The sequence below is a fragment of the Mchenga conophoros genome, linkage group LG18 (assembly GCF_057382185.1).
Source record: "Mchenga conophoros isolate Kocher_MC1m ecotype Shallow Benthic linkage group LG18, M_conophoros_male_GT1.1, whole genome shotgun sequence".
Lineage (NCBI taxonomy): Eukaryota > Metazoa > Chordata > Actinopteri > Cichliformes > Cichlidae > Mchenga > Mchenga conophoros.
In genome coordinates, this window is record NC_140543.1 from 65,101 (window position 1) to 79,365 (window position 14,265).

Consider the following 14,265-nt stretch of genomic DNA (forward strand, 5'->3'; position numbering starts at 1 on the left):
ATGTGAGATAGAAGCAAAAAGAGGTGCAGCAACATGTCTTTGGAGTTATTAAAGCCAGACAGACAGCACATGAACAATGTTCTTCCACTGCAGCACAATGACCAACAAATAATGTCATTGGATGAGCTCAGGTTCAGTGGGCGGGGCCAGTGAAATAGCTGAGCCAATCAAACAGTTCTGTGCTTCCACAGCAGCTCTGTCTCTGTCTCTGATCTTTACTGCTTCATTTCTCTGTTGTCTTTGTCATCAGTCCAATGACACAAGAATCAGAGGTTTAACAGTGTGTGGCTCCCTCTAGTGGATGTTGTGGAGTATTCTGTTGTCTTTGCTCCAAAGGTTTTTGTACAGAGTTTTGCTGTTTCCTGTCACTGTGGGCTGCAGAGCACAGTAGTACACAGCAGAGTCAGACACTGCAGCAGAGGAGATGCTCATCTTGATTTCTGTTCCCTCCACTTGAATCTTCAGTCCAGGAACTTTTTCTTCTCCTACTGATCCTGAAGGTGAGTGTGAGATCAGGAACTCTGGAGGTTTTCCTGGATGTTGTCGATACCAGAAGAAATAATCAGAAGGTGACACTTTGTAAGTGTAGGTCAGAGTAACTGTGCTGCCTTCTACGCTGGACTCTTCATCTTTGACTGGAGTGAGCTGATCACATGTGACACCTGAAGGAAGAGAGAACGTTTTCAATCAATAATTGACGTTAATGAATCATTTAAGTTGAACATAGTTTCCTGTGTAGGTGAGCAGACCTGTGAGAGTGAGAAGAATCAGAGGAAACACACAGTGATGTAATGACAGCATGTTGAGGAACATAAAGTTTGTTTTGTGTTGAACTCTGTTGAATGTGGAGGTTTTTCTCTCTTCTATAGTTCAGTAACAGCTCAGCTCCTCCCTGAATCTCTGCTCCTCCTCTCTGCTCTCAGTCACTCCTCCTCCTGTGCTTCACACACTTTATAACCAGAGTTGCTGGTTGCTTCATCATCCCAACAAATGCTAGTTGGGATGATGAAGGTTTCAACTGTTTTGAAAACTTTTCCATTATGTGCAACAAAGAAAATTTGCTCTTTTGAATAAAAATGATTAAAACATGAAAGTCTTACATCATCCATGTGTTCCTTCCAAAGCTGCTGCAGGACTTGTTGTTGCTTCTTTTAAAAAGGCCGATGAATTACTAACGACTAACTCTTGCTGCCTGCAGTCTTGCAGTGCAGCTTGGACTTTGTAAAAATCTTCCACACGTCACATTTGCTTACAGAAGTTTTGTTCAGTATACCGATGCACATGAAACACTAATAATAAAAGTGTGATGTGAGCAGTGAGCCTCACATGAACAGAAAGTTTTGACTTATTTCTCTCAGATTAGTTGTCTTGATTTGTAGAAACGCACAGACACGTCACATTAGGCCTACGAGATCATTTCAAATGTCAGTTATTAACTGACGTATGTCTGTACGTGGGAGCCTTTGTCAAGGCGGCCTTTTGCCAATGGATTTACAGTGAGACCGAGTACGGTGGAAGCAGGGGGTGTTTATTTCCACACACATACAGTGGGGCAAAAAAGTATTTAGTCAGCCACCGATTGTGCAAGTTCCCCCACCTAAAATGATGACAGAGGTCAGTAATTTGCACCAGAGGTACACTTCAACTGTGAGAGACAGAATGTGAAAAAAAAAAAAATCCATGAATCCACATGGTAGGATTTGTAAAGAATTTATTCGTAAATCAGGGTGGAAAATAAGTATTTGGTCAATAACAAAAATACAACTCAATACTTTGTAACATAAGCTTTGTTGGCAATAACAGAGGTCAAACGTTTACTATAGGTCTTTACCAGGTTTGCACACACAGTAGCTGGTATTTTGGCCCATTCCTCCATGCAGATCTTCTCGAGAGCAGTGATGTTTTGGGGCTGTCGCCGAGCAACACGGACTTTCAACTCCCGCCACAGATTTTCTATGGGGTTGAGGTCTGGAGACTGGCTAGGCCACTCCAGGACTTTCAAATGCTTCTTACGGAGCCACTCCTTTGTTGCCCGGGCGGTGTGTTTTGGATCATTGTCATGTTGGAAGACCCAGCCTCGTTTCATCAGCCTCGTTTCATCTTCAAAGTTCTCACTGATGGAAGGAGGTTTTGGCTCAAAATCTCACGATACATGGCCCCATTCATTCTGTCCTTAACACGGATCAGTCGTCCTGTCCCCTTGGCAGAAAAACAGCCCCATAGCATGATGTTTCCACCCCCATGCTTCACAGTAGGTATGGTGTTCTTGGGATGCAACTCAGTATTCTTCTTCCTCCAAACACGACGAGTTGAGTTTATACCAAAAAGTTCTACTTTGGTTTCATCTGACCACATGACATTCTCCCAATCCTCTGCTGTATCATCCATGTGCTCTCTGGCAAACTTCAGACGGGCCTGGACATGCACTGGCTTCAGCAGCGGAACACGTCTGGCACTGCGGGATTTGATTCCCTGCCGTTGTAGTGTGTTACTGATGGTGACCTTTGTTACTTTGGTCCCAGCTCTCTGCAGGTCATTCACCAGGTCCCCCCGTGTGGTTCTGGGATCTTTGCTCACCGTTCTCATGATCATTTTGATCCCACGGGATGAGATCTTGCGTGGAACCCCAGATGGAGGGAGATTATCAGTGGTCTTGTATGTCTTCCATTTTCTGATGATTGCTCCCACAGTTGATTTCTTCACACCAAGCTGCTTGCCTATTGTAGATTCACTCTTCCCAGTCTGGTGCAGGTCTACAATACTTTTCCTGGTGTCCTTCGAAAGCTCTTTGGTCTTGGCCATGGCGGAGTTTGGAGTCTGACTGTTTGCGGCTGTGGACAGGTGTCTTTTATACAGATGATGAGTTCAAACAGGTGCCATTCATACAGGTAACGAGTGGGGGACAGAAAAGCGTCTTACAGAAGACGTTACAGGTCTGTGAGAGCCAGAGATTTTCCTTGTTTGAGGTGACCAAATACTTATTTTCCACCCTGATTTACGAATAAATTCTTTACAAATCCTACCATGTGAATTCATGGATTTTTTTTTCACATTCTGTCTCTCACAGTTGAAGTGTACCTCTGGTGCAAATTACTGACCTCTGTCATCATTTTAAGTGGGGGAACTTGCACAATCGGTGGCTGATTTTTGCCCCACTGTATATAACGCCATGGATAAGTAACGGCAGCTCAAGCAACAAAATCATGATCCTGCCTAATGACCAATGGCAGCCTTAAATCATTTCAGCTGTTAAAGGATTAAACCTTTACTTACTGTAAATGACTGTGTAAAAACAGTGTCAACGTCCAGCAAACATCATGTAGAAAAACAGTTAAATATGTAACTTCTTTGCACTGAGAGAAAGTTTCACCGGTCTGACCCACTTAAGATCACAGTGGGCTATGTGTGGCCTGTGGTGGTCTAACAGCCCAGCCCGAGTGCTCAGTCCACTCGCTCATCGTTACAGTCTGACAGGACAACACAACAGCTTCTTTCTTAAAGACGTGTTGATGCACGGGCGAATATTCAGGTAAGGAAATCCCACAAGGTTGATTCTGTTCATCTGTAGCGTTTCAGTGGGAGAAGAAAGCAGCAGACACCATGAAGGTATCACTTTTCTTTATTGACAACAATTTCGAATATTTAAATTGAATTTAATATATTATTTACTATTATTGTAATTTTCTTACATTTAGGAAGACATTATGATGTAAATAGATCAGTTCAATTAGTTGCCATTATTGTCTTTAAATAATGATAATAATTAGGGGTGGTTGATGTGAGTTTCCATCAACATCAATGTTATTTCTTATATTTTGCTTCATAAGTGAAATGAATCCAGTCTGTATCCACACAGACTGTTTATAAGATTGAAACCTGCAGTCAGCTGAGACTGAAGAAGTCACCTGATGATGATGATGATGATGATGATGAAACGTTTCTCCCACAAAATGCTACGAACAGATGAAGAGAATCAACTTTTAGAGATATCCACACAGAGGTTTAACAGTGTGTGGCTCCCTCTAGTGGATGTTGTGGAGTATTCTGTTGTCTTTGCTCCAAAGGTTTTTGTACAGAGTTTTGCTGTTTCCTGTCACTGTGGGCTGCAGAGCACAGTAGTACACAGCAGAGTCAGACAGCTGAAGCTTCTGGATCTTCAGAGGAACTGACTTTTCTTGTAGCGTAGCCGTAAATCTGCTCCTCTCAGAGTCTTCATGTTCTGTTGATCCGGAGAAGCGTCGTAGTATAAACTCTGGAAAGCTTCCTACTTTTTGTTTGTACCAGAACAATCTGGGGAAATTGTCTGTTGTTTCATATCTACATCCAAGTGTAACTGTGTCTCCTTCAGCAGCAATGACATCTCCTTGTTCCTGGATCACTTTGTCTTCTCCTTTACACTCTGAGGAAGAACAGAACATGCAGAGGAAGAGATGGATCAATAAACATGATTAAAAACTCACCATTAATCAGACTCACACATTTATTTAAGCAGAGGAAACATGTTGATGTTTGTATCTCACCAAAGAAAAGAGCAGCAAGAATAATCCACAGCCAATGTTCCATCTGTACAACAAGGTTTAAATCAACAGGAGAAACTAGCTGATGTTCAACATTCAGTCTGAGAATTGTTCTCTTCACAGCAGCACTTATTATTGACACAATGGTTGAACACAGTGCAGAAGGAGAGCCCCGCCTACTGGATGATGTCGCCCTCTGTCTCCTCTTTGAGTCTCACTTCTCTCACTTCCTCTTCCTCCTGGTTCACAGACTGTTAGCAGCATTTGAATCACTGTGAGGAGGGAGGATGGAGCGCTTTGCACTGTGTGCACAACGAGCCAAATGTTCTCCATCACTGAGCTCCCACGAGAAGAGCATTGAAAGAAAATATAAATGGTCACAAACAGAACTTGTTTCTTTGGGTTTCTGGTGGGTGGTTGGACTGGAGCGGTGTCTTGGGTAGATAATGACCACGACATGGATTTGGGGCGAGTGGGCACTGGGTCGTCAGATTGTTGGTTTCTTTATAATATTGCAGGGTCTTTGCTCTTTGAGGCAACTTTGATGTTTTATGTGTTTATGCGTTGGATGTGACTGTGGACTTGGTTAGGTTGATCGGTGCTGTGAGTCTTATGGATGTGTAGTAAATACTTCAGCATCGACATGAGTGAGGCAGAAATAAAGAGCATGATAAAGCAGAAATGGTGGAAACGTTGGAAAAGCAGTGGGCGGAGGAAAAAGAAGGATGACGGTGTTACAGGACTCAGAGGAAAGCAGGAGAGAGAGGACATCAGCACTTTGATTTGGATGCTCTGGTTTAAACAGCACATGGTTCATAACAGGAAACAGGACACAAGGACATGTGACAGCGGTGAGGAAACCAAGCATCATCTTACACCAGGCTGTCAGAAACATGCGGCTGAGAGCTGCAGACTGACCCCAAACCTCATTGAAGTCACTGACAGCGAAACTTTCAGGTCCTGTTAAACAGAATCAGTTCTTTTTCTCAGTGACGCGCTCGTTCACACTTCCCACCAGCAGATGGCGCTAATGCACTATTTCCCTGTTTTCCAACCACTAATATCTGCCTTCAACTGACGGAACTTCACATTGTGACACCAGGCGGAAGTAAACAAAGAAAAGGCGGAAGAACCATTAGCTTTCCTCCCGTGTGTCTGAGCACGAAGTGTGTGAGCTGAGTGTGTGAGCTGAGTGTGTGAGCTGCGGCAGCAACGATGCCTTCAGTTCAGTATCTGAGAGAGTTCATCAACGAGCGACTAACTGCTGCTGCTGAACAAATATTCTTGGAGTTTGAAAAAACGATCGTCCAGTACGAGGAAGAGATCGACCGTCAGCGCAGACTGCTGGATATCACCTGGAAACCCCAAATCAAGCTGCACAGGACAGGTGAGTGTCCCTCTGAGGGAGGATCCTGATCACAGCTCTGCGGGACGTTTCTGATTGTGAGGTAGAAAAACCTGAATGCATCATTTTCACCGAGCCGGTGTGTGTGTGTGTGTGTGTGTGTGTGTGTGTGTGTGTGTGTGTGTGTGTGTGTGTGTGTGTGTGAATAACTCTGAGCTGATGGACTCTGAGTTTGTCTTTAATGACAGTTAAATCCGAGCAGCTGCTCAGTGAGATGCAGCTCAGATGCTTCTTATCTGTGATCAGTGTGTTTACCTTCAGACAGCTTGAACTTTAAAACTGATAGATGTAAAAACAGGGCTCAGAGTCTATTGGAGAAGCTGGCTGGTGTCATTTGTTGCCATCAGGCTGTGAGCATGTGCTGTTTATATCAGCGATAAACTGAGAACATGACGCACGTATGAAATTATGAGTTTAGAGCTTATCAGTGTCTTAAAATGGAACTGCAGCGCTGGCTAGTGTGAAGCTTCTGACAATAAAAATTCATATATGAACTTTAATTTGTATCATATTTGTTACAGCTGGCTTTTTTCAATGCATTGGTTGCATTTTTATTATTTATTTATTTTTAATTAATTTAGGATTTTCAGTGGAGAGAAACCCACTGATGATGTAAGTCACTCACAAAGACTCACAAATATGATACACCAGGTGTTAAGGAGTTAAAGACTTCAGCAAATGAAACAGAAACAATCAACAGTTTCTCCAGATCTCTGTCAGTGTCAGTGTATCTACAGGAAATGTTGCAAAATGATGATTTGGTTAAAAATGTCTGCCAGCTGACTTCAAACCTGCAGAAGCACTTTGGTTAACAGCAGCTCTTCTGAATGGAGCTGCTGATAGTTTTTAAGCTGCTTTTACTGCTCAGGGGACGAGCTTTCATGTTCCAGAGCAGCTGACATTAACTTCCACTATGGACCCGCCTCATCTGCAATAATTCAGCAGTCGTGAATGCACAAATACAAAAGTCAGCCATTACTTTTATGTAACTCTGGGTATAATCGGCTCTGCTCACAACCTCTTGAGATTCTGAGGAGCGAAGCTGATTTTAAAAAATGAGTCCAACGTCTAACATCATCACTTTTCTTCTTCTTGTGTCCTTTTTTTTCCTCCAGACGACCCACAGCAGCCTGTCTGTAAGGAGGAGGAGGAGGTTCTCCCTGAGCAGCAGCTCTGGAACCAGGAGAGGAGCTCCAGTGTGGAGCAGGAGGAACCAGAAGCTCCACAGATTAAAGAGGAACAGGAGGAACTGTGCAGCAGTCAGGAGGGAGAGCAGCTGGGACTGAAGGAGGAGATGGATACCTTCATGGTGACTGCTGCTGAGGAAGGAGAGCACAGTGAACCAGAAGCAAACACTGACCAGCTCCCCTCTCACAGCTCTGACACTTTTACGTTTCTTCAGTCCAAATCTAAAGAAATATTTGAAGTTATTAATAATTCTATCCTGTACGAGGAAGAGAACGACCATCAGCACAGACTCATGGATATCAGCTGGAAACCCGAAATACAGCTTCACATTACAGGTATGTAAAAGTCTGAATGAAGTCACACATGAATGGGACTCATGTAAGTAATGAATCTGAATCATGATCAACATGTTTGAAGGAGGTCAGGAGAGAGGTCTAACAGTCGGCGTCTGCAGCCTTCTGTTGAACACGGTGGAGGTGCTGTCATGGTTTGCGCTGCATTTCAGCCAGTGTTGGAGCTCATATTAAAACTGAAGGAATTATAAATGCAGAAAAGTACATGCAGATTTAATCCACCGTACAATATCACCTTGAGACTGGAAATGGCTTCATTTTCAGTCTGAGCATGATCACAAACAGTCAGATGATGCATCGGAAGGTCATCTAGATGGTGCTTTACTGTGTGTTTTTTCTATGAGTCATGGATCAGTCTCCCTGGAACTCAGACCTCAACATTGTTCAAGAAGTGTAGGGTTTTGACAGGCAACAAAACAAAATTCAGTCAATATCCAAAGAATATCTCTAAATCTTTTTCAGGAACCCTGGAGAACTCTTTTTTTCAACACTACCTGAATAAATGACAAAAGCTGCCAAACTGTTCAGTCTGTGGTGAAGATTAAAGGTAGCCAAACCACATCAATCAATACCAGATATTTAAAATTGTACAAACCTTTGCTTTGTATACTGTATAATGCATTTGGTTTTGCACACATTTCAATAAATCTGCCGTTTCATTAACTTGCTACATCATTTCCTCATTTTCCAGGCAAAACATAAATGAAGGATAGCTTTAGACTTTTGCACAGTATTACACTTTTATTTATCTCACTCGTCTGTAAATTTTTACCAACTGACATTTTTCAAATACACATGCAAAATATAAACATTTATTTAAATGTACTGGAAATGTATTCAAACTGAAAGTTCTTTAAAGAATCGACTAAAAGACAAAAACCTGCATGAATGCCATAAAAACGACACAAACACAATCTTTTTATTTTGTTACTGTTAGAAAGTTGGTTTGTCGTGTCATACTGATCATTTATTCATTCAGTATATGTTCACTGCCTGCAGCTTTTCTACCTTGCCATTTAACCTCTCTCTTCCTCTGTTGATTTCTGGAGTGGCAGCCTTTGTGGATGACACTTATTTTCTCTGTAAAAGTCTTATTTTGACAATGTGTTTTCTCGGGGATGTTTTTCTATTATCACATCACTTTTCTTTTTCTCGTGTCCTTTTGTCCTTCCAGACGTCCCACAGCAGCCTGTCTGTGAGGAGGAGGAGGTTCTCCCTGAACAGCAGCTCTGGAAGCAGAAAAGGAGCTCCAGTGTGGAGCAGGAGGAACCAGAACCAGAGGGAGAGCAGCTTGGACTGAAGGGGGAGACTGATACCTTTGTGGTGACTGCTGCTGAGGAAGAAGACCACAATGACCCAGAAGCAAACACTAACCAGCTTCTTTATCACAACTGTCCTATGAATGAGAGCCAAAATCATGAAGGAAGCTGGAATTTAGATTCAGGGACAAATAGTAACTCAGAGAGTCGGTGTAACTCTGACACAGGTAAAAAGTCCTTAACGTGTGATTTTTGTGGAAAATCCTTTAAGAATAAGTACAACATGAATCAACATCACAGAATCCACACAGGTGAGAAGCCGTATTCTTGTGAAACATGTGGGAAAGGTTTTTATGTGTCATCATCTCTTAAAAGCCATAAGACTACCCATACAGGTGAGAAACCATATTCTTGTAAAACATGTGGGAAAAGTTTCACACAGAGGGGTAGTTTGACTATACACATGAGAACGCACACAGGTGAAAAGCCGTATCATTGTAAAACGTGCAGGAAAATATTCACATGTAGCAGTCATTTATCAGTGCACATAAGAACACACACAGGTGAGAAACCATATTGTTGTAAAACATGCGGGAAAATGTTCACATACAGAAGTCAGCTGTTCGGGCACATAAGAACGCACACTGGTGAGAAACCGTATCATTGCAAAACATGCGGGAAAATGTTCACATATAACAGTCATTTGTGGCGTCACATGAAAACTCACACAGGTGAGAAACCATAATGTTGTACAAAATGCGGAAGAATGTTCACATCCAGAAGTGTCTGTTTGGACATAGAAGAACTCACACCGTTGTATCAAGCGTATCATTTTCAGAAATTGTAGTCTTGAAACATGTGGAGAGAAGCCAAGCGTGAAAGAAGATTGGCAGATTATACGTGTTCACAGGAGAGCTTTCAGAGTTCAAATATCTTTAGACTGTGTTCCGACAAACATCATTTATTGCATGATTATTATGTATAAAGCAGAGTTTCATCTAATCTGTTCTCATCTAATTCTTCAGTGAAAATATGGTGACTCTTAAAAAATGAATTTTAGTTTTGGTTTTATTTATTGATATACAGTCTTTATTTACAGGGGGTTTGAAACTCAATTTGTATATTAAGTTTTGTATTTGCTGTCTATTAATGGATAACCAATGACTGTTGCTGGTTGGTGTCTTGTGATGTAAAACTGCATTCGAGGTATTTGTTTTTTAATAAATAGAAAATGTTGACTTTTTTTTATTTTGTTTTTTATATTTGAAGCTATTCACTTTATTTGGTTCATAATATCTTTGGTTATTTAGTTCATTTAGACTGACTTTGTTTTGTTGTGTTTTATCTGCATAGCAGTAACTAATGACAATAATAAAGTAGAAAGTTTCAAGGAGATGATTGTTTCCCTTGGACTCCTCCAGCCTTCAGCAAAGACCTCGTTCCTATAGCTGCACATATGTTTCTCTGCTTGAGAGCACAGTGTGAGGCAAAGATGTTTTTCCTGCATCAGGGGGACCTGCCAGAGCTGAGGAAGGCTGGTTTGAGCTCAACTTTCATTCAGCATCGCTTTAAAAGGTCAAAGAGGGTTTTAAGCAGAGTAGAATAAGATGGAATAGGGATAAATGAAGATAAGGGTTTACTTCAATTTTACCTTTATAATGTTTGAATAGATTTTTATAGATTATTGCTGTTAGCCTTCTGCATGCATTAAATAAATTGAATCTGTTATTAAAGTAAAGCCCACCCGTCATTACTTATTTCATTCAATAGTTTCTTTCAGATTGTGTGTTAGAGAAACATTTTTACCCCTTTACCTCCATCATTTTGGTTTGTGTACACCTGAACTTTGTTGAAAACTGTTACACAGGGGTCTATGTCTGTTCCTCAGACTCCTCCCACCTGAATGCTGTCATTATACAGCCACTTGAGCTCGGCCCTTAAGATGTTTGAGATTAAATATCTGGCACTATGGCTCCATGAATATGGACTCTCAGAAGTGGAGAGTCCACTGCAGTCCAACATCAGGCTGGTTGTGCTTTGACTTGTGCAGACAGAAATCATCTCATTGGTTGAGTTCAACATCAGTGGGTGAAGTCAGAAACAGTTTCAGGTCAGTCTGTGAGGTTATTTCTGTCTTTACCTCTGTGTGTTACTCTACTCTTCTTGTTTCCTTTTGTTCCTCCAGGCGTCCCACAGCAGCACATCTGTATGAAGGAGCAGGAGGAGGTTCTCCCTGAGCAGAAGCTCTGGAACCAGGAGAGGAGCTCCAGTCTGGAGCAGGAGGAACCAGAAGCTCCACAGATTAAAGAGGAAGATGAGGAACTCTGCAGCAGTCGGGACGGCGAGCAACTTGCATTTGAAGAGACTGATACCTTTATGGTGACTGCTGCTTATTAGGAAAGAGATCATAGACCATAATAGGAGTAGCTCCTCTCTCACAGCTCTGCCGTAGCTGAGAGAAAAGATCAGGAAAGAAAGAATAAAGATTTGGGATCATCTAAAAATTCAGAGTCAAAGTCAAAGAAGAGACTTCACATAAACTGACATCACAGCAAAAATGTAAAAGACTCTCTTCTATCAAAGAGTCAGTGTGACTCTGGTGCAAGTAAAAAGTCTTTAAAATGTGAAAAGGTTCCAAATGAATAAATTTCACAGAATCCGCACATGAAAGAAGTCTTGCTCTTGTAAAGAATGTGAGAAACATTTTACTCACAACAGTACTTTGACTGTCCACATGAGAACGCACACAGGAGAGAAACCATATCATTGTGAAACCCACGGAAAAACATTCAATGTAGGAGTTAGTTGTCAGTACACACAAGAACTCAGACAGGTGACAAACATGAATGTAAAGCATGTGGAAAAATATTCATATTGTGTAGAAATATTTTACGCCAGCGGTCTCCAACCTTTTTTGCGCCACGGACCGGTTTATGCCCGACAATATTTTCACGGACCAGCCTTTAAGGTGTCGCGGATAAATACAACAAAATACAACTAGTACCGGTACCGAAAAAAAGATTTATTCATAACACACGTGAAAAGACCCAAGAAAAACGATAAAAACGATAACAAAATAACGCTGAAAACCGATAAAAACCCTGAAAGCCATACATTTCACACCTGAGCCTCAACTCTCACAGCCCGGTACCAAACGACTCACGGACCGGTACCAGTGTGAGGCCCGGGGTTGGGGACCGCTGTTTTACGCCACACTGAAAATCACATGGGTCAGAAGTCCTAGTCTTGACAGTTAAATATTATTAGGGAATCCAGCTTTGGGCAAAACATCCAAAAATGTGTACATGTTTCAGTTTTCAGAGTTCAAACTCCTTTTGTGTTTGAGTTTATTACATGTAACACTGATCAGTCTGATCTGTTATCCATCTACATCAGGCTTCTCGGTGATGTTCAGTGAATCTTTATTCTGATTAGATTTTGTTGTTAAAAAAAACAAAACATAGACAGTTGTTTAGTTTATTTGGCTCATTTTCGATTATGAAGTTAATTTAAATCAGTTTATTGTTAGCTTTATTTAGGACAGCTTCCTTTGAGCTCATCGTACAGCCATGCGTCACATGATCCCAGGCAGTCATGAGTAGAGGAGGATGAAAATAATGGAAGATTCATTTTTGTCTTCATGCATTTATTATTTTGAACATAATTTCACAGAATATTGCTGTTAGCTTCTGCAAGCTGTAAATAAAGCATTTAACTTGTTGTTAAAGTAAAACTCTTGTCTTTATTTTATTTGACTGTTTCGGTTTCTTTAAAATGCCAGTAGCCTTTCCTCAGTGATCTAAAATACAACTATGTAGTATGAGTGCGCTTGTTTTTAAAAAGTTCCTTCATGTAATGATCTGCTAGAGGGTGTGGGGGGGGGGGGGGGGGCACAGCCCCGTCCTCCAGGGCATGAAGCAGGTATGGAGGAGATCAAAACTCCAGACATCCAGAGGCCCCCAGAACACAAGAGACCAAGGAAGACCAACAGAGGGGCAGCCGCGCCACTGTCCCAGAAAGAGCTGAGGAGAGTCCCAGCCAGCTGTGCCAGAGCGACCGAGCCCCAGGCCGAGAGGCTGAGGGCACCCCACCCCCGAAGTGGCCCAAGTGAGCCCCAGGCTCCAGGCTGGACAATCTAACACCAGACAATCAAAACTAGAAATACCGATAACTAAGCTACGAACAAGTCACACAGAGAAAACAATAATGAATGAACAAGACTCAAAAAAGCATAAAGACAAAACAAAGAGTCAGAAACCCAAGGACCCTAACAGTTTTATATTTAGACTATTATTTACTCGATTCTGTCAAAAAACAGACAAATATTCACATTGGTTGGTTGAATCTATGAAAATGCAAAAGATTTGACATAATGAAATGAATGAGGTGATTCTCAGCTACTAGCTTGAAAATGGGAATTTTATTTAAATATGAGAAGAAAGAGTTCTTAGTCTTTTATTTTATAAAAGAGAAATTACGCAAAGGAATCAAAAATATGAAAAAAAAAAAGACCTAAAGACTTTTAGCTTCATGTGAGAGATTTTACCTTAAAGAGATAAACCTCTGTTACTCTGTTTATTTTGCTTCTGCTGCATTTCTGCATGTCCTCATCCACTAAATATAAAATAGTGTAAATGAGCAGCTTTTGATGTTTGACAGTTTTTATTGTGTCTGAACGTTCCTGCAGTTGGTTTGTGGTTGATGTGGATTTGCTGCTCATGTGAATCCTCCCACAGTGTTTCATTAGCAGCTGTAACCACAGTGACTCTGATAAAACAGGAATTAGCAGAATCCATCTGATATGAAGCTGTGCTTTGAATACCACTTCCCTCCTCTTTGAAGAGTAGTCAGATATCTGTGTTCAGGTTTTTGTACAGCCTCTTCTACACTTTGTATCACTGTGTTTCTAGAGCACAGTAGTAGAGAGCTGTGTCTGCCAGGGTTAGGGCTGCTATGGTCAGATTAGTTGATCGATCTGATGTTTCTGATCCATATCGTTTATCAGGAATATACTGAGTTGTGGATCCTCTTGCTTCTTTCCAGAGTATAAACTGAGGAGCCTGAAGGTCAGAATGATGTTTGTACCAGTAAACATAAGGGGTGCCACTTATCTCATAGCTACATGTGAGTTTGACAGATTCTCCTTCTGTTTCAGTGACTTCAGGTTGTTGAGGAGTGATTGAGTCTCCAGCTGTTAGTCCTGGAAAAAGAAAGAAGAAAAGTAGTGAAATGCAGTCTGTATATCTGCTTAATGCAGCAGCTTCAACTAAACTTTAATCCCTGTTCTTAAACTCACCTATAATGTGAGATAGAAGCAAAAAAGAGGTGCAGCAACATGTCTTTGGAGTTATTAAAGCCAGACAGACAGCACATGAACAATGTTCTTCCACTGCAGCACAATGACCAACAAATAATGTCATTGGATGAGCTCAACTTCAGTGGGCGGGGCCAGTGTAATAGCTCAGCCAATCAAATCGTTTTGTGCTTCCACAGCAGCTCTGTCTCTGTCTCTGATCTTTACTGCTTCATGTTGTCTTTGTCAT

At 41.5% G+C, this 14,265-nt stretch overlaps 1 protein-coding gene across 1 annotated transcript; it reads left to right on the forward strand.

The window, feature by feature from the left end:
* The first annotated feature begins 5,678 nt into the window (after positions 1-5,678).
* On the forward strand, positions 5,679-9,668 carry LOC146552728 (uncharacterized). Its single transcript, XM_085253831.1, has 3 exons — positions 5,679-5,904; positions 7,038-7,445; positions 8,638-9,668. Exons 1-3 carry the CDS (start codon positions 5,733-5,735, stop codon positions 9,465-9,467), a joined length of 1,410 nt encoding a protein of 469 aa, XP_085109957.1. The 5' UTR covers positions 5,679-5,732; the 3' UTR covers positions 9,468-9,668.
* Positions 9,669-14,265: the final 4,597 nt, after the last annotated feature.

Coding starts and splice junctions, on each gene's coding strand:
- LOC146552728 (XM_085253831.1), top strand. CDS start 5,733: ATGCCTTCAGTTCAGTATCTGAGAGAGTTCATCAACGAGCGACTAACT. Junction 5,905..7,037: donor AATCAAGCTGCACAGGACAG/GTGAGTGTCCCT, acceptor TTTTTCCTCCAG/ACGACCCACAGCAGCCTGTC. Junction 7,446..8,637: donor AATACAGCTTCACATTACAG/GTATGTAAAAGT, acceptor TTGTCCTTCCAG/ACGTCCCACAGCAGCCTGTC.